The sequence below is a fragment of the Halichondria panicea genome, chromosome 4 (genome assembly GCF_963675165.1).
Source record: "Halichondria panicea chromosome 4, odHalPani1.1, whole genome shotgun sequence".
In the NCBI taxonomy this organism is placed as follows: Eukaryota; Metazoa; Porifera; class Demospongiae; order Suberitida; family Halichondriidae; genus Halichondria; species Halichondria panicea.
In genome coordinates, this window is record NC_087380.1 from 4,108,476 (window position 1) to 4,134,388 (window position 25,913).

A 25,913-nucleotide genomic window follows, 5' to 3' on the forward strand; every position below is an offset into this window, starting at 1 on the left:
AGAATCTTGGTGGTCAAACAAATCTCTGTATGAGAGTACATGCAATGAGTCATATAGGAAGACGTCAGTGTCTTGCAGTTGTCCCACTCCTATCGTGGAGACTGTGGTCCAATGATTTCTATTAATGTGTACAACTTGGAGAGAATCTGGAGGTAGAGGAAAACAAAAGGTTTCAGAGATAGTGTGTACTCATTGCTACCAGAAAAATGTTGGTTAATAAATTTCTCAATTATGTCAATTGAATTCCCAGGCTTGTCACTGAGATCCATTGATGCAACCACCTCAACAACATCAAATCCAGCAGCAAGCATACACTTTACAACATACGGTGGAAGTTTATCATGCATGAGAGCGAGAAAATCTTTGTCGCTGAGTGAAGCTGGGTCCGGGTGAACATCACATGTAGCCATCTTTCCTATATAGATCAAACTAAAAAAACATTTGCAATGTGAATGTTGCTAGGATTGCCAGGAAAAGAAAAGCGCGAAAAAGCGAAGAAACAAGAAATTCGGCGAGTGCATAACTCCAATCTGTTACAACTTCATTCACATGTATACTGTTTCAATTTTTTGTTCATTTTGTGCTTTTCCTGGCCAATCCTTCAGTAATTTTTATCATAATTATAATTATAGTGAATTTTTTGCAAGCTATATATAATGTTTGTGATGTTTTCCCTTACAGTGTTGAGCAAACATGCAAGTGTTGGATGTGTGGGTGGATGATTGTGAATTCAGTTATTCGGGTTCATTTTTACCCAACTTGTATTTTGATTCTAAAATCATTATCAACAGTAGGCCACTCGGCTGTACATGTTCATGGCGTTGTAACGGATTGGAGTTATGCACTCACCAAATTTCTTGTTTCTTCGCTTTTTCGCGCTTTTCTTTTCCTGGCAATCCTAGCAACATTCACATTGTAAATGTTTTTTTAGTTTGATTCCCTTTCTTTTTCAGTACAGCAGTATTTTTATACTCTTCAATAATGAAATGTGAAATGCCTAAGAGGAATGTCAAGAAGCAAGAGAAGTTCAAGAAGAGAAGAGAAGACAGGCCATGCAGACTGGAATATATGAACACATAATTCTTATTACAGTGTTCATTTATCTATGCATGTTAAATACTGGAGTGTATACTTCAAAGTGCAAAAGCATTGGAGGCCTATGGTAGATCTAGCCAGTAGCATACCTGAGTTGAGAATGGAGAGAAGTTGGAGAAAAGAACTAGGGACTGTTTGTGTACCAATCGATGTCACAGCCGGTTAACCAGCCACGCCCATCTCATAAGTTGCCATGTGCGTTGCTGTGGCAGTCATTTAAAGATGGTGGAATTGCGTAGGTAAGAAAAGTGGAGCCTGAGAGGTCATCTGCCTCTTGGAAGCGGACGCAATTCTGAGAAAAACGCCCATGGTCCGGTGTCATAAAATGTTGGGCCCCCCCATGTTTAGGCCCCCCCCCCCGGGCCTAGAATTTTAAAATTTTGGGCCCCCCGGGCCTAGAATGTTAACAGTTTACGCCCCCCAGGGGGCCTAAACTGTTAACATTCTAGGCCCCCCACTGTGAGATTAGGCCCCCCTCTTTTCTGGAACAAAAAGCGCTTACGGACTATGACTTCTGGCTATTAGCTGACTTATCTATGCTGCATGATACTAATGGACAAAGCAAAGGGAGTGCTATGACACTATGACTTCTGGCTATTAGCTGACTTATCTATGCATGATACTAATGGACAAAGCAAAGGGAGTGCTATAACACTATGACTTCTAGCTATTAGTTATCTGTGAACCCTCATCTCAGATCCTGTCAGAGAGTGTATAAAAGTAGCAAATATGTTAGCAGGCATGTTACTAAATCTACCATGGAATCCAAAAGTGAAGGAAGATTTACCTTTGAAGTTATTCATGCTCTCATAAGCAGGAACGAGTACCCTTCATCCTTTAGTAAAGAAGACAAGCGTTCCCTGAGGCGGAGAGTTAAATGCTTTGATGCAGTGGATGGAGAATTGTACTATGTTGGATCTACCCAAGAGACAGTTGCCATAAATTACCTAGATATTATACATAATTATAGTTATCGCTATATATTTGTGTCTACATACTGTTACATGCAGTATTACATTTTCAAAAAAGGTGATGAGAAGAGGCTTGTTGTGGAAGACAAGGAGCAGAGGAAAAGGATTATAGGAGCAATCCATGATCCAAGTCATATGGGAGTCAACAGAACATTGGACATGATCACAGCCAAGTATTACTGGCCTGGTCAAACAAATGAAGTCAAAGAATATGTAAGTGAAGCCGGACTTAGCCTCGATTCCAGGCCGATTAAAATACGTATTTTAATCGGCCTTGAATCGAGGCTAAGCCGGACTTTACTATAGTATTTCTTTTAGTGTATTTGCATGATCTACTTATTTCTTATAGGTGAAAACATGTACCAAGTGCCAGTGTACCAATCCTAGACTACTAAAACCAGCATCGACTCTCCACCCAATACCAGTGACACCAAAGGTTTGGCATACAGTTGGGATGGATTTGATTGGCCCTCTGACAGAGACACCCAGGGGCAACAAGTATGTCATAACGCTCACTGACTATTTCAGCAAGTGGGCGGAAGCAGCCCCACTACCAGACAAGACAGCACATGGAGTAGCTAAATTCCTTTATTCTGTAAGTGCACTATAGCAATAATTATTATGCACATCATTTACAGCAAATCAATCTCTCTTAATAGGTTATGTGCAGAATGGGCTGTGCAGAAGTCATCATCACTGACCAGGGTCGGGAATTCGTCAACTCACTCTCAGCCCAGTTGTACCAGAAAACCAACACCCAGCATAGAATCACTAGCGCTTACCATCCTCAGACAAATGAATTAACTGAGCGGTTTAACCAGACTCTTTCTAGGTGTTTGGCTAAGACTGTGAATGACAACCAAGATAACTGGGACGAGAAGATCAACACGATTCTCATGGGGTATAGGGCATCACGTCAAGCATCGATTAAGCATTCTCCTTACTTCATGCTCTTCCAAGCTGAGATGCGTTTGCCGATTGATAGTGAGCTACTGCCCGGTCAGCCTGAAGAAAGAACCCCAGAAGAAGTTATTGAGCATCTTTTGAAGAGCCGTGAAGAAGTGTTCACAACAGCTGAAGCCAACATCAAGTCAGCACAAGGCAAACAAAAAGAAACGTATGACAGAAAACACCAGCAAGTCAGCACACTTAGCGTGGGTATGAAGGTTTTGCTGGAGAATACTGCTCAAAAGCAGAGGAAGGGAGGAAAACTGGACTCAAGATGGCTAGGGCCATATTTCATCAACCGAGATTTAGGTAAGTTATTATTATTATTTTAGTGATAATAGTTATAATCTATACAGCCTGTATGTTATACAGCTAAAATGAATTCACATGCACTATATATATAATTATATATATATTATATGTATATATAGGTAAGGGCTTATATGAGCTAAAAAACCTTTCTGGTCAAATACTCAAGAAGAAGGCGAATGTCTGTCGGCTGAAGTTGTTTAATGAAAGGAGCTTGTCTAGAGACAATAAACAGCCACCAGAAGGCGATCGGCCACCAGAGAGAGACGACCAACAGCCACCAGAGAGAGACGACCAACAGCCACCAGAGAGAGACGACCCACAGCCACCAGAGAGAGACGACCCACAGCCACCAGAGGGAGACGATCCACAGCCACAAAAGGGAGACGACCCACAGCCACCAGAGAGAGACGACCAACAGCCACCAAAGAAAGACGACCCAAAGAAAGAGGACCCACAGCCACCAAAGAGAGACCCTAAGTCAAACAAATGTAAGACTAAGGATGTTTTCAAGAAGGTGAGTGTTGTGTCTCAATCAATTATCTTTTGTCTGTTACTGTACCTTTACTGTACTATTCTTACCTTATCATAGACCGAAGTACAGTGGGTCAATGAGCTCTCTCTCACGGCACATGACAGAGAGATACTACTCGCCCCAACAGGCATGCTGTCTGACAAGCATGTGGATGCTGCAATGATGCTTTTAAGTGGCCAATTCTCCAAAACATCTGGGTTGCAATCGTCACTTAAAGTGCAGTTTCGTCTTGGTTTTCGCCCAATTGATTTGGACAAGCGCACAAGGGTTCAAGGTGAGTTATGTAACTGTCTCAAGATTATGAAACAATTCTTTTTATTATATATTAGGAGTGCAGATACTGTTTGTGCCAGAACGTCATCACTGGATCCTGACAAGTTGTATTGAAGGCAGTGTCTATGTGTATGACAGCCTGCAGACAGGCACTAAGGAATTTCCTAGATCTGTAGAAAATCAACTACTCCAGCTCTACCATCCAACACTTAGTCCACCACAACGTCAAGAAATTGGTTTACTGGCAGAGTGTCCGCCTGTCCAACAACAACAAGAGTCATATGACTGTGGCTTATTTGCTATTGCATGGGCGTACCACCTCTTAGTTGGAGACTCTTTAAACACGCTGACACTGGACCAGCAAAAACTCAGACGGCATTTGGTAAGGTGCTTTGAAAAGAAGAAACTATCAAGGTTCCCAAAATCAAGGCAGGAGACCCCTCGAAGTGAGATAGTGTGGGTATCTGTAGTAGCTTCGTGCTACCAGTGCATAAGGCCTGACTCGTGGAACGACATGGTGCAGTGTGATGGCTGCGACAGGTGGTACCACATGAAGTGTGCACATATAAAGAAAGCTCCATTCAGTGACTGGCACTGTAAAGACTGCAAATAGACTGCAAATAGATAGCTAGTTTTCTGTTGTTGTACTTGTTCAAGTTTTGAGATGTATCATAATAACCGCTGAGATACTTTTAATAGGGGGGGCCTAAACTTTTAAGAGGGGGCCCAGAATTTTAAAATTCTAGGCCCGGGGGGGGCCCAATCTCATGGGGGGCCTAAAATTTTATGACACCGGGTTCTAGTCGACTAGAGGCTGTATCTAGAATCTTCTGAACATGTCTGTACAAGGAGGAAATGCTTTCCAAGAAAGTTACTTACTTACTTACTTACTTACTAACTTACTTACTTACTTAGTCAGTCAGACAAAACGCGGTGAAATATGAAAATAATGCAATTTTTCAAATATCAATAGTAATGCATGAGAATATTCATTGACTATAATTTCACACATTTAGACAGATAAAAGGCTAACTAAGCTATCTGTCAACTCAGTTTCTTGCTGTGGCCCTTCCCTGCAGAAATAGTGATATAGATATTATTATACAACCTATTATTGGCAGCTACAATGACAGACTATGCAATGAGTATGATAAGACTTACTGTAGAGCCTATAGATATTAAGATAATAATATCTATATCAGTAGCAATAGACTTGCCAGTCAGAATTCCACAATAGACACTGTGAAATGATGAAATGTATAATAATTATTATAAACAGTGCTACATGGCTCTAAAAGCAATGGCTCACCTTGATTCAGTCACTCAGTACAGTCTTTGTATAGCGAATATAATTATAAAGTGATGCACAATGCATAGATACTATAGTATCTATACTAATCCCTCCTCCCCCTACCTGGGATCGGGACGATGACTCTTGCTCTCTTGTGTAACTTTCTCTTTGACGCTGCACTGTTTTGTTGAGATCCTCCCATTGCAGGTTAATATTTTTGTCCACATCTCTTTTTGATATCTCAGAATTTAGAAACTTAAACACCTCTTCAGTCACAGCTGAATCATCGAGGTTCTTGTCAGGATGCCACTTAAGACAAAGACGTCTAACAGCTTTCCTTCTCTCTTCTTTTGGTAGCTTCCATATCTCATCAAGTTGACATAATAGAACATCTTCAATCTTTTTAAGATTCTTGCTCTGCACTTCTTGATGCAAATTAATCGTGTCCATGTCTGTTTCACCCCCATATGGTACAACATCTGTCCCTTCTGCAAGAATCTTTTCTTTCTTCAAACCTCTGAGGAATTTGTAGAGCTTAAGTACACCTACTTCGATTCCTTCTTCATCATCTTGGTGTGTCAATATTTTGTATTTCATACTGATTCGAGGGATGACATCAAAACTTTCACACCCTTTGGGCAAAATAGGGTACATAACCTCGACGTAAACAATGAGGTTCTCCATTACTTCATATCCAACAATCTCTCCAGGATGAAATACATTCTCAACTGCTTGATCAAGTCTATGATGCCAGCACTCTGCAACTTCTTTACTCAGTTTGAACGTGACCTCGCTCATTCTTTCTTCAGTCAGTGGAATTCTATTTACCTCTAAAATATCCTTCACTTCATGGGGATTCTGGACACTTAAGAGCTGAACAAGCACATCCTTCAATTTGGGACACACATCATCAGTAATTAGCTGTGGTTGTTTTAGTTTACTTATAATTAGCTGAAATAATCTGTTGCACAAAGCCCGTACCACTTGGTGAATATTCTTGGCCAACTGTGAGTCCAGGTATAAGCATCCGTCGGGAGTGTCTCCTGTTGTCTCTAAGTAAAACTTTGTGTCCAAATTACCAATCAATTTTTGGTTCTCTTTAAAAGTGACAACCATTCGCAAATGGCGAAAGGTTTGTATTGCTGTGCTGGCCAAAAACTCCCTAACAATAGATTCTACATTCTGCAGAGGTTGCTTGGCCTTGGTGTAATAGCGCACGCATGCAGAAACTGCCTGTGGCAGAATGTTGTTCATTTCAAACGTTTTAATCAAATCATTGCCTGCATCTGTATGGTCAATGGGTTCACACTCCGGCTGAACCTTTAAGATACAAACTTTAGATAAGCCGATAGGACGAACAGTGAGTGACAGCATTTCACAGAAATCTCTCTCGAAAAGTTGGATCTTATTGTCTTTTGTTCTAATCTTTAGAAGGGAATAGCAGGTTTCCTCAAAATGAAATCTGCCCAAAAATGTGTCAGCGTCAACATATAGCAATTGTGTTGAGAGGACTAGTGTTGTGTTATCATTAGGTAAATACAGAGGAGAGAGGGTCTCACTCCCTTTTGAAACTAAAACACTGGATGATTTAACACTCAGCAACTCAATGAGCTCTTTAATTATTGCAAATACACATTTCCTTGTTTTCTGTTCTAGTACCTGCCCAGCAGAAAGTTCATAGGCTTTTTGAAGAACTAATTGAATGTGATTATAACCAATTGAAGACTCGACTCCAATCTGCTGAAGTATGAACTTTAGACATTCTAGCTGGCTATCAAGTATTTGAAGGAACGGATGATATTTATCTGTTGAAATTGCACTGTAATGCAAGACACTGCAAGGCTTCACAAGGACTATTATGATGCTTGTGTGTCATCTCGAATGTACTATACACCGGAATGCAATGCATATCTCTCAATAGCTGTATGTGAGCATCGTTAACATCGTCCTGTTTCGTTTCTAGCAATGTCAGGTTTTGTACAATCACTGACATAAGTGACGTGGCTTGATCAGAAGTAGGTATGTTGGAATCTGGATATTGATCAAAGTTTTGAAAGTTGCTGAATCGTTTCTTAGCACTAATAATTCTGCATGTTTTTGATTACATGATCAACTGTAGGATCACATGTAATGCCTAGTTTATCTGCTAATAGGCGGTGTTCACTATAAGTCAACGGACTCCAATTTTCAGGAAGATTAACTATCGGCTTTACAGTCCACAAGAAAGGTGTACAGTTTGTAATGGCAGCTTCACTGAGTTTGGTGAGGGAGCACATGCGCCTGTTCATCACTATATTGTTTGATCCACATTTTGCGCTACTGATCCATGTCACTTCTGGATGGATTTGAGTAGGCACAAATGGTATCTCTGCCACTTGATGTAGGAAATAATCGTCACTGTGCCATTTTGCTTCCTTAGCACTGTCAGACGATAAATATTGAAGGAGAACTGTCGAAGTTTTTACAATGTCCTTGTGATTTCCTCCTGCAATTTCTTTGCAGAACTCGAGAAACTCAGTGTGATTGACTGTGCACCTCAATCCGAGCTCTTTGAAGAAAGCTAGCCATTCAGTCCATGATGGAGAGCTCCTGAAATATTCAGGGAGAAATGAAAAGTGTTTGTGGAAAGTAAGAAATATGTCAATCTCATGATTGCAGTAGCTGTTAACTGGCAGCAATTTGTCTATACCAATACAGCGGAGTGAACCTAATTTTTTAAGAAATCGTTTAGCCCTTGCTATGTTTTCTGTTTCACACTTGGATTTGATTTTCTTGTAAATCACATTTTTGTCGAGCAAGGTGACTCTAATATATCTTAGATGTTCATACCTGTTCATCTCGCTGATATAGGAGAAAAATTCGAAGATAAAGATGCAGTAAAGATCTTCTGCAGTGACAACATTTACTTCAAGTTCCTCTGGAGCGCCAAAATCTGTCCAGGAACCACGTCCGTGCAGGAAGACAGCATTTGGAGTGTACTTGTTCCATTCAGAATATCCCACCTCACAAGCATTGCTTGGCCAAACATATGCAGTTTTACGTTGTAATGCTCTGAAAACGCCATCAACACACTCAAATAGAGGAAGAGACCTTATATGGCTAAGGCTGTTTAAGTCAGTTCTGAAGTTAATGTTACTGAGGTAGGAAATGATAATACCAATCATTTCTTTGTCGATTACCACAGATAGTTCCTTCTCAATCTCTTGATTTAAATGGAACAATATTTTCAGAATAGCTGCAGTATCTTTTACAGTTGGACAAGACAGGTAAGCAGAACCAACTACGTTTGTGTCCAAAACTGGTATGCCGATGTGTTGTAGGACCTGATAAATTTTAAGATATTCCCCATCCTCCTGCATAGAAATGGGAACGATTGGTATAAGAGTGTCACTGAAGGAATGTAAACTGCCTGTGATACTCGGAAGAAGAGCCCATTCTTTCAAAATGTGAGGCATATTGAAACTAAAAACTGGATCCTCTGAAAAACAATTCCAGTATCTGATCAATAGTTTCCTTGGCAGACTTTGGGGAAACTGAATTACTCGATTTGTTCTGAGGCAGTTAGGTAAGTGATTGCTTAAAAGCTTGTCGAAAAGGGTTAGACTATACGCATTGTCTGATAAATGTACACATACAATAAAGTAGTTGCTGCTATACAAAACTTTGATCAGTACAGGGTGGAGAAAACAGTCTTGACTATCAGGAAAAAGATCAGAAAAGTTAGATTTGACAACCTTTGTATGTTGATGGAATCTTCTCAATATACCATCAGCTGTTAAGAGAAGGGGTTGGCCAAAAGGTTCTTTTGGGAATTTCAACTGCTCAGTAGGGCTGGTTATAGTCCTTGAGGACCCATCTGCAATTAGTTTGCTTGCACCTAGGAGGTATTCAGTGAAAAGTTTGAATGTAGAAGTATCTCTGAAAACAGTGTCACTAATTCCACATGGGAATTTTCCCGTGTTGCTTGTTTGAGAGCAAAAATTTGAGTAGTATTCAAATACTGTTTGCGGGCTAGTCCTTTCGATTTTATTAGCACTCTCTTTTATGGCTTGGTTGAGCTGGTCTTGAATAAAGCTACCCGCTACTGTCAACTTCATGCCGATGTCTTCAATAATCGCTCTTAGTTCACCCCGTTTATCAACAAAAGACCAGAAGTATACTTGAGTAGATGGATCACTGCTTTTAGGATGGTGCCAATTTACTTGCAATTGCTTTGACTCACTATTCCTTGATCTTGTTGACATTGGTACAAGACTTGCAGGGTATTCCTTGTAATCAACTACAGCTAAAATGTTGTTGTTGCGGGCAACTAGTTTTTCATAGACACTCTCTGCAAATTTTATGAATAGTTTGTCCATTTCATATGTGGGTGGAAAAATCTCATAGTACTTCCTGATATCATGGTTTGCTATGTGCCATGCCTGGTACGGCTCAGTGGATACATAAAATGACTGACAATGCTCAAGAAGGATTGCATACGAAGAGGATATCGCTTGAAAGAGTTTATTATTCCAAACAGACTGATGATCTTCTCTCTCCTCCTCGGTAGAACTCCACAAATTTCTACTCATTGAGTTCAAAATAAAATGTCCGTTTATATGCACTGGTAGTTTTGATGTAACTGGCAGAGGCAGAGGCAATAAACAAAACAATTTGCCCTTGAGCTTTTCCTCATTCGGAAGTGAATTCCATGGTGATAATAGAGCTGCAATCCCGTGCCTAGGCTTGATTGCTTCAATAAAACTCCATGTCTGTTGTTCATTCTCCATATCTCCTAATCCTTGTTGTATCAACCACTTGTTTTCAGTTGAAATTTCCTTTCCAGATGAGCACTGTACTTCACTGATGGTTAATGGGTATCTGATAACAAGAGATTTGTTTCCTTTCTTCTTGTTGAAGCTAGACATTGCTTTATGGAGCTCTTGACGCTTCTTTTGTGCTACTTCTTCTACTTCAGTGCAATACATTTTCGTGATGTTTATAGTGTTCCCATTTTCTGCTATAACCATGAATTTTAGTTTTGTAACATTGTTAAGAAAAAGCATTGCTTCTTTCGCAATGGGTGCCCATTCTTCTAGCATTTTAAGCATGGTTCTAGATGTTATAGGTTCACCAACAGGAGTTCCATTCTTGTGTCTAGGGATAATTTTTGAGTCTAGTAAATGTTCTTTTGTGTGTCTCAAAGGAAATCGAAATAAAGAGCCACCACTAAGCTCAGGAGGGCAATTTTCAAGGCCAGACTGCAGAAAAGCGGAGCTCATATCAGGAAACAATTCCCAGAATCTCTGACTCAAACCATCAAATCTTCGTCCTGGAGAGAGCACATTAGCTCCAGGCACATACTTACAGTGTGGATCCAGTACACACATTGTTTCTCCTCCAGTGATGAAGCTAGGGCAATCAGTGAGGTGGTAAACTACACTGAAACCGTTGCCGTGACCAATGCTTTCATAATTAGTGCGTTTACTACCAAACCCCAGCTTCTGTATACCCCAAATATCTTTCTCTGCAAAGACACTATCGTTCCACACCAAAAGAGCTGGGCCTTGTAGTTTACCCCAATTCTGTGATAATACTCCTTGTTTTCCGTGGGTCCGCATATCCAAAATTATATACATTTTAGTTGCTTTGGCATCATCAGTGTTCTGTAGTAGCTCTTTAAGGATTGTAATATGCAACGGATAATCTCTTATGATGTTTTGAATCCTACTGGTTAGTTCCTCATGCTGGGCAAATTCAACACTCTGAAATTGACAATGTTGACTGGAAGTGGCCACAAATTTCTCAAGTATTTTGCTTCTTCTTAGCTCCACACCCAGCTTAATTGCCAGAGTTAGTGGGATGATGCCATGTACATAAGTTTGTTTAGGGTCCCGTGGTGACCAGGGTGCGTCGTTGTAGACCAGTTTGTTTGAATCGCGTAAAACGAAATGTTCATCAGGAAGCATAAGTGTGGGGGCTACGTTTAATTTTACTTGGTGAAGTAAAGTAACAATAAAATGTAAAACAATCTGGCAACGCTCATCTACTGGCTGATCTTTGAAATCTTTCTTCATAGCTTTAAGAGCTTTCTCAATGTCTTTCAAGCAAAATTGTTTCTTGATCTGCAAAGATTCAATCAAACGTTTTCTCGATAATATACTTGCAGGTATTTTGTACAGATAAGGACCATCAATGGTACAGCCACTTCCAACAACCTCCTTACTCACAAACTGCTTACCAGTCCATACAGATGATACTTTCAAGTGCTGAATATCCTTCTGAATATAATCTGATGAACTCTCTTTTGAATCAAGATCAGGTTCAAGTTGTTTGTCAAGGAAACCATACACTTGGTGGCACATTCTATCAATGGTTTCTACCAATTCTTCTGTGAGGGGTTGAGATACAAAAACTCGTTGTATTTCAGCAAGTTGTGCAATATCTTCATCCATGGAAGGTGACTTCCGTATGCTCATCACGAAAAGACTGTCTTTGTTAATATACCCACAGCCTCCATTTTCAACAATAGCTTCATTCAAAAATGCAACTTGAGACCCAGCAAGATTAGGATTGATACCGGTGATTTCTCTATGCATATCATTGCCTACAATCATCAAGTCTTTATCACACAGAAGTTCATGCCCATCTCCTTTCCATGGAAGAAGGTATCCTGTCGGTTTTGGGAGCACTGGTAAAAACGGAATGGAGGATAGCTCCCCACTGCTGGCTCTTTGGTATGACACACTTTGAGATTTAGCGTACTTTGGCAAGACTTCAAATTTAGTGCATGATGACAGAACAAGTTTTGCACACTTTAACGCTTTGGTTTTGTCGAAATAATACCGAGTTGGAATACTACGAGCACGCTCTACAAGCATATCATATGGAATAGCTTCACTAATCATGCCAAGTTTAAGTAATGCTGTCCTAGAAAGATGCCTTTCTGATAGTTCGTCACTAGGAAAATAGCTATCAGACTTATCATACAGGGGGGCAAAGTCTGCATCACGGTCAACAACTTCAGTGCATTTTCTGAGGACTTTTCCATCCGGTGTGCATGGTATGGAGGCATAATTCTTGAAATAATCATTTAACAAGTAGCTCCGTTCTGTTTCATCATCATACTCAGCTGCATACAGCTCAAGCATGCACTGAATGACTTCAGAGCGAGTGCTGAGAATTGACTCAAGAGAGCTCAAGTTTTGGAAAAACAGTTTAGTGAAAGCAGGTTCATCAATTGTAACTTCTTTTAAATTGAAATAAGAATGGAATATGATGGGTAGATCAATAATTGGCTGGTTTAGATACTTAACAACTTCAATAACACATTTAGGAGTTGAAGATAATTGACACAAGATTCCAGGAACAAGAAATCTACTTTGATAGCCATGTAACCATTGTTTCAGGTATTCCGAGTAAAATAGTTGGTCAGATGAAATCAGTGCAAACAGTTTTGATATCATATACGTCCATGGATTATGCTGGGTTAATTTTTCATTTTGCGGCCACAAAACATGGAAATTATAGCTCTTGATATAACGGTTGTTTTTCAATCCTTTCAATGCTATCAAAAGTGCATGATAAGCTCTTGGAATTACCCCTTGCATTAGTAAAACATTCCAAGTGACTTCACTGCCTGTAAGTGAGGTGGCTTCGTCTGAGGTCCAGATCCCCCTGCGATTATTGATCACAGCAAAGTTGCTACTTAAATGTACTGGTAGGCCAGTCTTCTGAGAGAGGGGTAGGAAACAAAATATCTCTCCTTGGAATTCTGCATCCACACTGTAGCTACCAGGAGTGCCCAGTGGACAAGAGACTGATGCAGTGAAGTATTGTTGGGAGTAATCATCAGTCTCACTTTCTTGTGATATGAGCCAATGACAGCTGTTTGATTCATTAGAGAGAGAATCGAAGCAAGTTAGTTCTCTAATCTCTGTACCAGCATGGAGTTGAATTGGTGCTTCAATACGCTCTCGAGTGATTTTCAACAAAATCTCTGGCGTGTTTTGTCCATGACTGATCGTTTGGAATGTAATAGTTCTCACGTGCTGTAGAAAAAGCAATAGAGTCGAGCTACTGTTCTTAATGGCAGATATAAGGTTCTGGACTATTGAATTTGAATAGCAGGTAGAACTAAGCTCACTAGGGTGTATCCTGAATGGAAGTCTAAATATTGTCCCTTCGTAATTAGATCGATCAAATCCAAACAAGCCATCATAAGGTGAGAGCTGACGCGAATTCGCAATGAACTTACTCGTGAAAAGAATTTTCTTACCTGGCCGAGAAAAATTCTTTATCTCTTTTCTTAGGTAGGATAGTGTTGGATCAAAAATATATAGTTTGTCTCGACTAACAAATGATGGTATATCTGTCATGTGGTACACAGAACAAATACCGATTCCAAACTTGCCAATCTTTAACACTTTGTTGGCCTTGGTTGCTCCAGCTAGTTTTGTGATGTTAGTAAAATCATCTTCAGAAAAACTCTTGTTGTTATGAACAATTAACGCAGGACCATGAGCTTCTGCCATTCCTGAGAAAAACAGTTTCTTTGGATTTGTTTCATGCTGCCTAGCGTCATAGCAAATGTTCACTTCCGTAGCCTCTGCATCATCAGCGTTCTGCAGTAGTTCCTTGATAATAGTGAGTCCATCTTTGTAATCTCGGAGGATATTCTTCAATCGAGTGGTGAGTGGTTCGTGTTGACCAGCATCTTCAAAAGTGTCCTCAGAAGTATTCAAAAACTCTGACAATGAAACTGCACCAAGGTTATGTGCCATGCTAGCAGATGTGGTTATGCACAAATTGGTAGGAGTCCTTTTCTTCTGACGATTGCAGGTAATCCTTGAGGAATTTATTGTCCGTGTACACAACCTCCGAAGCTTGAACTAGCTGAGGCAATTCAGACTCTGTCTCTACTGGTATCAGAACATCTTCTGGCATGACTTCGTCAGGAACTTTCTTATTTCCATTGTTTGTGAGCCAGTTTAGAATGTTCATGATCGTACTCCAAGCATCAATAGCATTAGTTTGTACATCGTCCTTGATCATTTTGAGAACGGAAACGATCTGGGCTTGACTAACAGTCGTTGCGACTCTAGAAGCTGAGCCAAAAAGTGTTGAGTATTGAGACAGAATGTCGGGTAGAATGTAGATGTACGGTTGAAGATCACTCTTGAAGGTGGAGTTTAGCTTAAAAGCTACTATATCTGGTGCTATAAACTTCCTCTCTTTCTTGATATAAATCCACTCTGTGATAGAGTACAACGAAGCAAGATAGGAGACACCTCGACTATTCATGTAGTCATACACTTGAAGAACAAGCGAGTTCATAACATCAGCAGAGAGTTGATCCTTGTGCAAGAGTATCTCTTTATAGTGAGCGACCACATTCTGTGAGAGACTGTTAGAGTCAGCTGGTAACATATTGGCAATTAGATCGGCAACTGCAGGGAACACAATGTAGACCTGTGAGCCCACTAGGCAGGGAATAGTGTTTTCAGTTGAAGGTGATAAAACCATCGAATTGCTCAGAGAGATAAAATGTGAGTTGAGGCCGTGTCCTTTCCATGAAATCTCTTCAGGATAACCAGACGGCTTATCACTGACAATTGGGAGCCAGCTCCAGCTGGTAGCTAGATACTTGAGAGCAGTCGAGAAGGTATAGCTTTGATAATGATCATTAGCTATTACATACCTTCCACCAGTTTGGTTATAAAAAGTAGATGTGCTTATGTATTTAAGCACTGCCTTGGCCCGGCTCAGCTTTAAGCTGTCAACACGTTGTGGATTTGAGCTGCAAGAACAACTAATGGAGTAGATAATGTCAAGGACTCGTTGTGGGGTGACTGCGACACAGAGACCACAGGTTTGTAAAGTTTGAACTCTTCCTTTCGTGTTGTAAGGAGACTGAGGGAATACATCTTCTCCGCTATACAAAGCCAAAATATCAGTATCAAAAGGAGTGAATAGTTCAGAAGGAGTCTTTCGTCCATTACTTGTTTTTACGAATTGCAAGCTCTGAAGGTAACTGGCCATATTGTACTCTCTGGAGTTGAGGACTTGGAACATGTCCAACACTTCTGGCATTAGCTTGTCAATGAGGTGGTCAGGAAAAGACTTGCTTTTAATGAGCGGGAACACATGATTGACAAGAAGTCTGAAATCAGATACAAATGGAATGCTTAGAGATTGCAATAGCTGTAGCTGATAATGGTTTCCCCGGGACAGAATAATTAGGTTTGAAGGCAGGTTTGCAACATTGAAAGCACATCTGTTAGGTTCTCCTATTGCCTGCTGTGTTACTGATTTTGATTCTGCTGTGTTAACAGAAAACAGTTCTTCGGATGAGTTTAAAGCAGATGAAAAGATGCAAACGTTCTTTAAGACCTTCTTTCTCACCATAGAAGGAGTGTAAGTGCTAGATAGGAGAAACACTCTCATGCTATCAGCTTCCTGAGCTGTGAAAGCAACTCCTATGTAATTTGATGTTGATGCTATAGCATCCAATAAGTTGTTTGTGTCAAAAATCTTTATGTTTGATGAAAGTTGCCTATGGTATACATAGCTAAATTCACTTCGTAGACAAACCTTGATTTTCATTTTGTAGAGAGCAGAGAGCAAATTTCCAGAGCAAGACGTGTCGACATAAATAACAGCGTGTGCACTATGAAGAGGAGCAAGGTGAAAATTTATTTTTGAGCTGGAGGTAGAGATGTAGCAAGGAACCACAAGCTGACAAACAAAATGTTGTAGATTTTTTTTATGCAACCAATTCCAGAACGTCTGAAGCCAAGTGGAGGGAATCTGAGAGTGGGGAATGGACACCAGACTGTTTCTGCTTGAAGGTAGAGCCTGAGGAAGGAGATGAGCAACCTCTCTCTCAGTGAGGAGCCGGAGCTTTGTCTGTTGACTAGCAGCCACAGAATATAGACTTTGTTGAAGCTTTGTATCATCTGATACGTCGACAAGTAAGTGGTCCAAGTTAGGAAGCAAGGATCGTGGACAATCATCTGAGCAAAGGAAAACTGTCTGCTGTTCGGAAGTTGCATCAAAGTTAGTGAAGCTACCATTTGCTAAGGGCAGAAGATTCAATCCTCTTAGATCGTTGTAGCAACTGTCGGAAAGACAGTATGTTAAAATTACCATCTTGCCAATAGGGTCAATGCTAGAATAACATTAAGGGTAGTTGCGAAATTTGGAGCGAGCTAGCATTGGAGACATCTCTGTGACACCGACTTTAGTGTGACACATTGCTCTCCATATTCTTGAAGGGACTGTGACTAGTTGTACAGCACAATCAGCGAGAACTCGTTTCATAATGGAGGGAAGCTTGCTGCTTTCACTGATAAAGGTTGCTTGAGAGATGACAATCCAGTTCCCAACAACTGGAATTGTGTCGATCTTCTCAGTATAAACAACTGCTTGCTGAAACAACGCACTGAACAAAGGACGGAGAATCTCAGAAAACTGGTTGTTTACAGTATTCACATCAGGCCAGGCATTGTAGAACTGATCATGAGAAATATATTTTTTAGCCTCTACTAGAAGCATAGCATAACAAGGTGGGAGGAGCTGACTAACAAGAATCTTGTTCCAATTTGCTGTAGGATCATTTCTTCTCTCAATTCCCGGCCACTTTAAAGTACGTCGCTCGTCGTTTAGCCCAAATGTTCCATTAACATGAACCGGTAGTCCAGATCGACGTAACCTCTATTGGCATGGGAAGGAAACAAAATATCCGACCCCCAACAGAACTAGTACCTAGCTCCAAAACTGTACCGACCCAAGGAAATGTACGCTGTTTGGCTGCAGCTGCTTGTACTGTAGAGTTCCCTGATCCGACGCTTTTAGCTATCACCCAATTGCTCTGGCCAGCTTGGTTCTTCCTATGATTGTTGTCAGTCAAAATTACAGAAAAGGTAGCTGTAAAAAAAAATACTTGGGAAATTGAGTATGGTTGTTGAGAATGAGCTTGCCGAAGTTGCTGCATGAACAATTCACGCTTGGAATTAACTGATGCTAGACAAGCTGGAGCTATTTCCACACAGAAGGATGTGCTGTGCTGACCACTCTGTGAGATGTGCACTACTTGGATCTTGCATACTGACTTCAGAAACAAAAGCAAATACTTTGCCTCCTCTCTAAGAGCATCAAGGAGCTCTTGTAACTTTTGAATGTTGTATATTTTGTCCGAGAGACTGGATGCTTTTGTGCGTAATGGCAGTCGAAAGATAGTTTGCGAATACCGGGCTGAGTTTTTGTCGAAACCTGCCAAACCACTGAGTGGGGTGATGAAGTCAGATGACTGGTCAATAAGGTTAGCCAGACTGAATGCCTGCCCAGCTTCACCTTTCCACACTTTTTCTTGCGGTTCAAAACAAGCTAAGCGATTGCCACTGACAATCATTGGCATGTCTGAAAAGAGAGAATTTAACTTTTTATTATAATACCAAATGCTGCAAACTGCCAATATTCAGACATGCCTCTGTTTGAAGATCCTAAAATACGGTACAACTCTCAATAATAATAATTATACTTATCTTATACTTGTCAGTATGCAATGTGCATGCAATGTGCATACATCTTCGTCTGACAATACAACATCATTAGAGATTACGTATTTAAAATCATTAGAGATTAAGTATGTGTTATAGTAACGATCAAAATCATAGGAATAATATTGTGAGTTGCATAAGCAGTCTCACAGTGAACACAGGCAGCATAACTAAATGACAAATGAATGCACTACATTGTTCAAACAGAGGCATGTAATATTAAAATTGTAAAATTGTACTCTCTCGATTAAACGAGCATACTTGTTTAGTCACGGCGTGCACTTTTTTGTTACACGCCACCGGATGTGGAAACGCCCGAGTTTTACCTTTAGAAGCTAACTCTAACCTCTTCCTGGCCACGTCTATAACCGGTGATGATATATATGGCATTAATTATTGAGCATTTGCAAAATCCATTCAGTAGTTATATAGATTGAATAATGGCTGGTGCATGTGCTGATTGGAGTTAGTCTTTTAAAGTTATGTACAATAAACGCCCATATGAAATCTATTTGAGGTATCATTAATTTTTAGTGATTAATGCACTGCACGTTTAACCTAATAAATAGTATACCCACATTTTGAACGAGAACAAGAGCTGTATATAATTATATATATAGCGGGTTATTTTCGTATGGTATAAATTTTCGTCTTTTTCGTATTTAGAGCATTAAATCATCCGAAAATTAAAACTATTACTGTGAAATAGGTCTTACGTTGTCATCATTTGAGCTGTACGAAAATTATAATTTAGAAATATTAAATATTTAAACACATATAATAATTATATAGTTTATATGAAAATTTGCCAATTAAAATTACCCGCTATAATACGGTACTTAACCGGTGGTTATCAACATGCAGTATTGACATGACCCACATTTTTCAATGGACCCACCTGTGAGATGATAGACAGAGTTGAATCCAATCCCAAACCTTCCAGCTTTGAAGGGGTCCTCGGCCTTGATACTCTGCTGCAAGCTCTGTATTCCCTCCCAGTCCTCTTCTGTAAAGCAGGCATCATTGGTAGCTATCAGAGCTGGGCCCTGGAACAAGGCTAAGTCAGGATGAGGGAGGTTGGAAGTGCTATGCTGTCTCTCATCAACATAGAACCACACTGTTGTAGCTCCAGCATCATCGGCATTCTGGATCATCTCCTAAAATATATAATTATATGAGCAGCCATCTCAGCAACTAACTGAGGAGCAATAAAACTAAAATTTGAGGCATGACAACATTTTTGGGAATGGCATTTCAGTATAGGAAACATGAATCGTGGACTAGAATCAGTGCATGTGATTCACAGCAATTAAAGAAGCCTGCATGGAGTCTTAGAAATATGGCTCATGCACAGCAGAGTAAACAAAAAAGCCCAAACCACACAATTGTGTGTAACGAGTTGCCTTGAATAAAATCCCCGTGTACTTTCAAATGTGCCACGTAATTTTGTATAATTATGCCTGAATAATTATCAGCAACAAACTTTGCAACCATTAGTGTGCAGGCTGACTGCGCAAAAATTCATCCGAGCTAACATGCACACATGAACAGTGCTTACCTTGAAGATTTGTCCATCAGGGTACCTCTCAAGAATACTTTTTATGGTAACAGACAGGGGAGGCCTTCTCAGTCCAAACTGCTCTGACTTAGTCACCATGAAGTGTGCTAAAATTATGGAGGATCGTATATAATGCATGCATCCATTAATTCACGGTATAGTGAAGGCACATTAACGTACACACAACGTATAATTATATAGGTGGTTATGCATACAAGATTCAATCCACGATGCACATGCATGCAAGATTATAGGCTCCTTGACTGCTGCATAATGAATCATTAGGCTTTACACAACCACAAAAAGTGTTACTAAGATTGTTACAGAGCACTAAAATCTAACCCTTGATCCGCCTAAGTTATAATAGCATAATATTATAATTATATAGGATTACATGCCGCCATGAGATCAAGATCAATAACCACTCAAAAATAAACTCAAGAATTAGAGGTCAATTCTCGCGAAATCAATAAGTCACTTCGCACGAACGCTTTTCAATGATATATTATTTACATACACACAGTGAAAACTAATCCAAAACCAATCTGAATGACAAACAAGTGAATCAGCGAATTAACCACCAGTATAAGCTAACAAACTAACCAGCAAACCATATTTAATATCAGTGTATGGTTCTAAAACCAGGCCCACATGACATGCATACAATCTTATCCTTCAGGGAATGCGGCTGTAGTGCAAAGGAAATGAGTAAAAATGATGTCGTAAGTCTAAAGGAGGTGATGTAATTATGCATGACATAAAATGACAGTTATGAGCAGTGCGCACAAGATAGAATGGTGTAAGTGTATACACTACATAACTACATGCAGCCTTCAGAACAAAATGCCGTATTCTAGACCACACCCACCCCACACACATGCACACATACACACACACACACACAGCCGCCAACTCACACACACACGCAGATGTTTGAGGATGCGATGAAGTTAAAACAGGCTGAAAAGCATGCTCTTGAGAAGCAAGCGAGGACACTACAGCAGCGTCTGCTTGAGGATACAGACGAGCATGCATGACTATTGTGCATATTATTGTCTGCATGCATGTGACTGCCTGTTATTGCATACTATACTCATGCACAAGGAATGTACAGCTAAATAGATACATTTTGAGCCCGAGGGAAAGAGATTTCTGAGCCTTTCTTGGTGCTTCCAGGGCGGATATATTACAGTTATACAATGAAAAAACAACTCATAATATTGAGGAAAATTCACCCCACCTCTATTTGGTTCACGAGAGTAGATCTAATAATAATATCCTGTCAACAATACTATATGAAAGACTCACCTGAAAGCAACGCATTGCCAGCTTCACCCTTCAGGCCCTACAGTATTTATATTGAGAGTTACTACATTCAGTCATAAAAATGTGTGTAGACACTTGAAGCCATGCAGTGTATTGTATAAGCTAGAAACATGCAGACAATAATTATGGACAGAGCAATAATGTTGCATTACATAATCAAGCTATATCAGTCTATATACATGAGTTATACTCCACTGGCATAATAACCTTATCTTAAATCAAGGGCGTATAAAAGAGAGAGGGCATGCAACAGCTTAATTGCGAGCAAAAACTAAAGTGGCGGTGGAAAAACACTAGATTTTTGTGTACAGTACATACTATTCATGTATCCGGTCTGTGGTTTTGGTTTCTGCTCGCACGTACGTAAAGGGTTGATAGTCAGTTGCATGCCCCCTTTCTTTTTATACGCCCTTGCTAACGTATAATGACCGTTCCCCAAAGGTTCAATGAAGAATGTTGGGTGTGGGATTATACATGTACCGGTACATATGGTATTTATATATAAGAACGTACAGGCATGCATTTTATTTTTACTGTTCAGAAAGAGAATTCACTATACGTACATTTGTAATATTATCTTCTGTTAGTTTATGAGTCGTAGTAGTTAACACCACTATCATTGCTATACCTGCTACATCGAGACAGGAGTAAAAAACAAACAAAGAAAAGTGTAGCCGACAACTCGAAAATTGTGAAGTTTCTGGCACTTAACCTAGATCTATAATTATAGCAGATATACATGACTACAGCTTACACTTTGTACACTCACAAACCCCCTTATATTTATATAATGTACTGAATCAGATATGCTAGAATTGAAGTTTGCAGACAATAATTATAAGTACTGAGATATTACGTCCCTTGAGAACAATTTGGGTATAAATCACCTCAGCTTTATAATGAGTATTCCCACAGCGTAGGTCGATGACTCCTTGACTCTTCAGAGCATGTTCTTGATCAGCTTTTAGCGGAAAGATATCACTTGTTATGAACTGGATCGGTAATGAAAATGTGAGCTCGACACAGCCATCATCAATTTTACAAAGCTTTAAAACACCTTTATTTAAATGCAAGATTGAGCATAGATTCCACTCGAATAGCTTCAGTCGACTCACTTCACATTCATCGTAAGTAGAATCAAGCTTTACAATCAGATTTTCTCCAGAGCCTGAACTAATATTTCCTTTCACTAGTCGCCTCCTAGCATACCTAACAAAATTGGTTTTGTAAAGTTTCATATTGTCTTTATCCTCGTCCGTTCCTAATCGGCTTGTTATCTGCTCAATAATATCATAGTCGAAGAAGGAAAAATAGTCACCAATAATTCGCCAAACTTCTGGGATAGTTGAGCATTGATCTAGATTATTTCTTTGAGCTCTAAAAACACATTGATTTCCTCCACAAAATACCTTCTTTAGAGAGCTAAGGCCCATCAAGCAAGCAACTACAGATTCTTTTGCAATTCCACGAGTTTCAAGTGAACAACATAGTTGAGACACTAGAGTGTTGAAATTGATTTCCATCTTCATCGAATCTACTTCTAACATTGCAGTGTCTGGAAGCATATTTGAGACAAGTTGGCTGCTTGCACCTGCATGAAAATATAAGCGCACATAATTATTCTTACTATCTTACGATTACTTCATACATGGCTCATATACTGATGATAAAAGTATCAAAATAATGTATGAGTTAGCCATGCGCATGCACAGTATAATTATGCCTCGAGGCGTAGCCGCACGAGGGATACGGTAAAGCCAGAGGACGTACGAAAGAGTACTTCAATTAAGCTCGATTACGTGCAAAATTCAAGTAAAGTTATCATTGCATGCATGTGACTAATTAACTCAATTTTAGCTTAATCGAGGTAATCGTGTCGGAACTCCTCTGCGGTAAAGCTGACTGTGTGTGTGCATGTGTATTCCAGGCGTAACTGCATGCTCAGCTTCTATATAGGCTTCTATACGTTCTCTTGGGTTTTGATTTGTGGACTCATACGTTGAATAAAAAGTTTGTGCGAACAGATGATGCTATGAAAGATTCTGAAAAGACTGCAACAGCCGCCACTGTGAGTCAAACTAGCCATAACTCGAGAAAGAAGCTTTAGTTTGCAAATCTACGAACCAAATCCAAGAGATCATGGCTAGAAGCCTATGAAAGCTGTTAGTTTTCGTCGCATTGCAACCGTAGCAGTTACAGCTGGAATACACAGACACACATGCAGTCAGATACACAGTCAGCTTTATATCGTAGGCTACGTCTTGAGCCACTACAGATTTTGCTACGCAATATATAGTCTAAAAACTACTCAGGAGACTTTGATAGCCTTCAACTGGCTTTAGTTTGCAAATCCATGAGTCAAAATCCAAGGCTATAGAGGCCTATAGAAGCTATTACTTGCACCTGCATTGCTACGGTAGAGCAGTTACATGCACGCACACACGCACACACATGCACACACACTACAATACACCTCACTGCACATGCTGAGGCATAATTTTATATTAACTGCTTTCATTTCGAAATTTCCGTTACTGCATATGCATGTATACGCTTCCATTAGATATTATACACATGACGTATATATAGCTTACCACGTGATGTATCACCTCCATTTGTGCTTTGAGATCTCTACATGTGCATGTACATGTCGTATGAGTTTAAAAAAAGTATATAACACTGCACGAGTATAATTACTACTCTATTATTACTGAACAACAACATGGTATGGTTATAAAAATGAATGCTCTCATTATAATGTGTGATGTATAATATGTAATTGCATGTGTATGTATTCACAGACATCAGGCTGCACACAGGCAGCAAATAATTAACCAAAACTAATTACCAATTTATATTGTATAATGACTTAAAAGGGCATTGGTTATACCTCAAGTTCCTCTCTCTCACAACCTATAATTATGTGTGCATGTACGGTACAGTGGAAAGTATATACATTTATATCCTGTTGCTACGTTGTTGCCAAGTGCAATATGCAGCACAATGCACTAACCATGCACAAAAAGATAGATCTATACTGTGCAGTGACGGTCAGGCTAAATAGCAGCAGCTCAGACACGCACTATATAATTCAACAACAAACAGTTCCAGGCCTCCAATGTCAGATTGACAATGCATGGCCTTCACCAAATCCAGTTTGTCAATGTCTGAGCTACCAATATTAGCCTGACTATCGCTGCACAATAGTAATCTCTTTCTGTTATTTGGGGGGTCACTAACTCCTATAAAGGGGTCACTGCATCCAACACGGGTGTCAGAGGATTTATTGGCCCCCATGCATGGAGTCATTGTATATATATATATAGGACTCAGTGCCATGACCCCCTCAGATACTGAGTCCTAACTAAAAATAGCCAAACAAGACAGCATGGATCCCACGACAGAAGGGGGTCACTGGATTCTATAATAGAATTTCACTGAATCCTAGAACCCTGTGTCCGGGGTCACAAATCCAGTGAACCTGACCCAGTGATCCTACGACACTATGTATGCTGTTGTAGTGAATTCAAATACAATGTAGCCACTTACTTTCAATGAATACCTCTATCTCCACAGCTACATCATTTCTCTTCACTGTTGAGTGCCTGAGAGCAGCACATATGCCTCCCCATGTTAGAGTACCGGACTGTAGCTGAAGAGCTAGAACTTCATGCAGGCACACATCATTGTTACCAAGGTACGTTTCACGATAGTTGGTTAAGTCAGTATAGTCAAGTTCCAGAGCTAGTCCAAAGTTGAACCAGTTCGGACTAGCACTCCGTGCCTTCTCGTACACCTCAAGTATGTCAGAGAGAGATAGAACAGTATCTGCATCACAATGACAACAGTTTTTTTGTGAACCAATACCGTATTACTAGAATGTTTTGCGAGCATCAAACATTTGCGAACTTTGCGAGCAATTAAATCCGCAAAACCTAAATTATTACTAGTAAATACACATGATCCTTTCCAGAACGCAATAGTTAGATCGCAAAGGGTCACATTTTCTGCTGATTTGGCGCGCTCATTCGCAAAGGTTTTTCACCCGCAAAATATTCTAGTAATACGGTATAACTTAACCACAGTATTTAACAGCAAATTGAAACGTACTCAGTCCAGGTCCAGGGTTTATCTCCACATCTCCAGCCAATAATAGGTGAAAGAGAGAGAAAAGTAATACAACTATCATCATGATCACAGTTGAAGGGGGGCTATAAAAATAAACTGTGTGACTGTGATCAGTTCACGATTGATCAACAATTTGTCTTCTTCGTTGTGATAGTTACAAGATGTATAACTGTGTTCCTTGTGCTTCTAGTGACTTCAATGCACGATATATACTGGTAACATCTTCCGCCACAATCTGTGATACTGGGCATAAAATATAGTTTGAAAGCAACACCAGTCCATTGCTACTAGATATATAAATTATAGATCTATATAAATTATAGACTATATAGTCTACTATAGCTATAGATTTTCATTACAGTGTAGTGTCTATCTGATGATCCACAGAGCTTTACGTGGCTGCCATCCCTGAGGCACCATGCACCATTGGCATTGACTCAACTCCACAGCATGCACTAGCCTAGCCCATGCATGGCCATCCCTTTTTGTGGGTAAATACATTGACAGGAAATGTTAAAACATTCATGGAATCAGGATCATACAAACAGAGAAAAGGCTAAATAAGCTATCTGTCCAGCGATGTGGCCTTTCCCTGCAGAGATAGAGCAGTTTGAACATGAGACAAAATATGTGAATCCTATGCCCCCTTGATGCAGGTTTCTATATGCATATGCCCTTGGTAAAACCTTCTACATTGAGTCTACCACGGCGAAATACTCAAATATTGCCTTACACAAGTTTAATACGCTACACTAGAATCTACGTTAAATACGTTCTTCACTTCGCAGATACAAGAAAGCTTTTGCATGTAGAATGTATATGCAGAACTTTGAATTGTTGTAGAATCAGTAATACCAGAGTGCATACACTCTTGGCAATAATTATATGTAAGGTATATGTCGACCCAAAGACTGACAATTGTAACTCAGATCACTCACTC

The 25,913-nt window shown here is 39.9% G+C and overlaps 2 protein-coding genes and 1 long non-coding RNA gene across 7 annotated transcripts; 1 reads left to right on the forward strand and 2 right to left on the reverse strand.

Annotated features, from left to right (window-relative positions):
• Positions 1-122: 122 nt before the first annotated feature.
• LOC135335463 (sacsin-like) lies at positions 123-22,430 on the reverse strand. 5 transcript variants are annotated; one of them, XR_010394507.1, is made up of 7 exons: positions 21,733-22,427; positions 20,828-20,864; positions 19,520-19,626; positions 18,860-19,118; positions 5,441-17,821; positions 5,293-5,371; positions 123-415 (listed from the first exon to the last, which is right to left on the reverse strand). XR_010394507.1 is itself a non-coding variant. In XM_064530962.1 (5 exons), the coding sequence occupies exons 1-5, from the start codon at positions 22,408-22,410 to the stop codon at positions 17,082-17,084; spliced, it is 1,821 nt and encodes a 606-aa protein (XP_064387032.1). In that variant the 5' UTR covers positions 22,411-22,430; the 3' UTR covers positions 14,184-17,081. The 5 variants fall into 5 exon arrangements, 2 of the variants coding, with proteins under 2 accessions (XP_064387032.1, XP_064387031.1); XR_010394509.1 differs by lacking the exon at positions 123-415 and adding an exon at positions 4,904-5,204; XR_010394508.1 differs by lacking the exon at positions 123-415 and adding an exon at positions 4,904-5,204 and having other exon boundaries at positions 5,293-17,821.
• LOC135335466 (uncharacterized) lies at positions 1,584-4,774 on the forward strand. The gene is made up of 6 exons (XM_064530970.1): positions 1,584-2,279; positions 2,416-2,661; positions 2,726-3,323; positions 3,446-3,840; positions 3,916-4,132; positions 4,188-4,774. The coding sequence occupies exons 1-6, from the start codon at positions 1,854-1,856 to the stop codon at positions 4,742-4,744; spliced, it is 2,439 nt and encodes an 812-aa protein (XP_064387040.1). The 5' UTR covers positions 1,584-1,853; the 3' UTR covers positions 4,745-4,774.
• A 969-nt stretch (positions 22,431-23,399) lies between the features above and the next one.
• Positions 23,400-25,907, reverse strand: LOC135335474 (uncharacterized). The gene is made up of 4 exons (XR_010394513.1): positions 25,333-25,907; positions 24,956-25,216; positions 24,395-24,673; positions 23,400-23,758 (listed from the first exon to the last, which is right to left on the reverse strand). It is a non-coding gene; the product is annotated as an uncharacterized LOC135335474 (long non-coding RNA).
• Between the last annotated feature and the right edge of the window lie 6 nt (positions 25,908-25,913).

Excerpts from the sequence above, each read along its gene's own strand:
- LOC135335466 (XM_064530970.1), top strand. The coding sequence starts at position 1,854 with ATGGAATCCAAAAGTGAAGGAAGATTTACCTTTGAAGTTATTCATGCT. Across the intron at positions 2,662-2,725 it reads TAGCTAAATTCCTTTATTCT|GTTATGTGCAGAATGGGCTG; the intron begins GTAAGTGCACTA and ends CTCTCTTAATAG. Across the intron at positions 4,133-4,187 it reads CAAGCGCACAAGGGTTCAAG|GAGTGCAGATACTGTTTGTG; the intron begins GTGAGTTATGTA and ends ATTATATATTAG.
- LOC135335463 (XM_064530961.1), bottom strand. The coding sequence starts at position 16,552 with ATGGTAATTTTAACATACTGTCTTTCCGACAGTTGCTACAACGATCTA.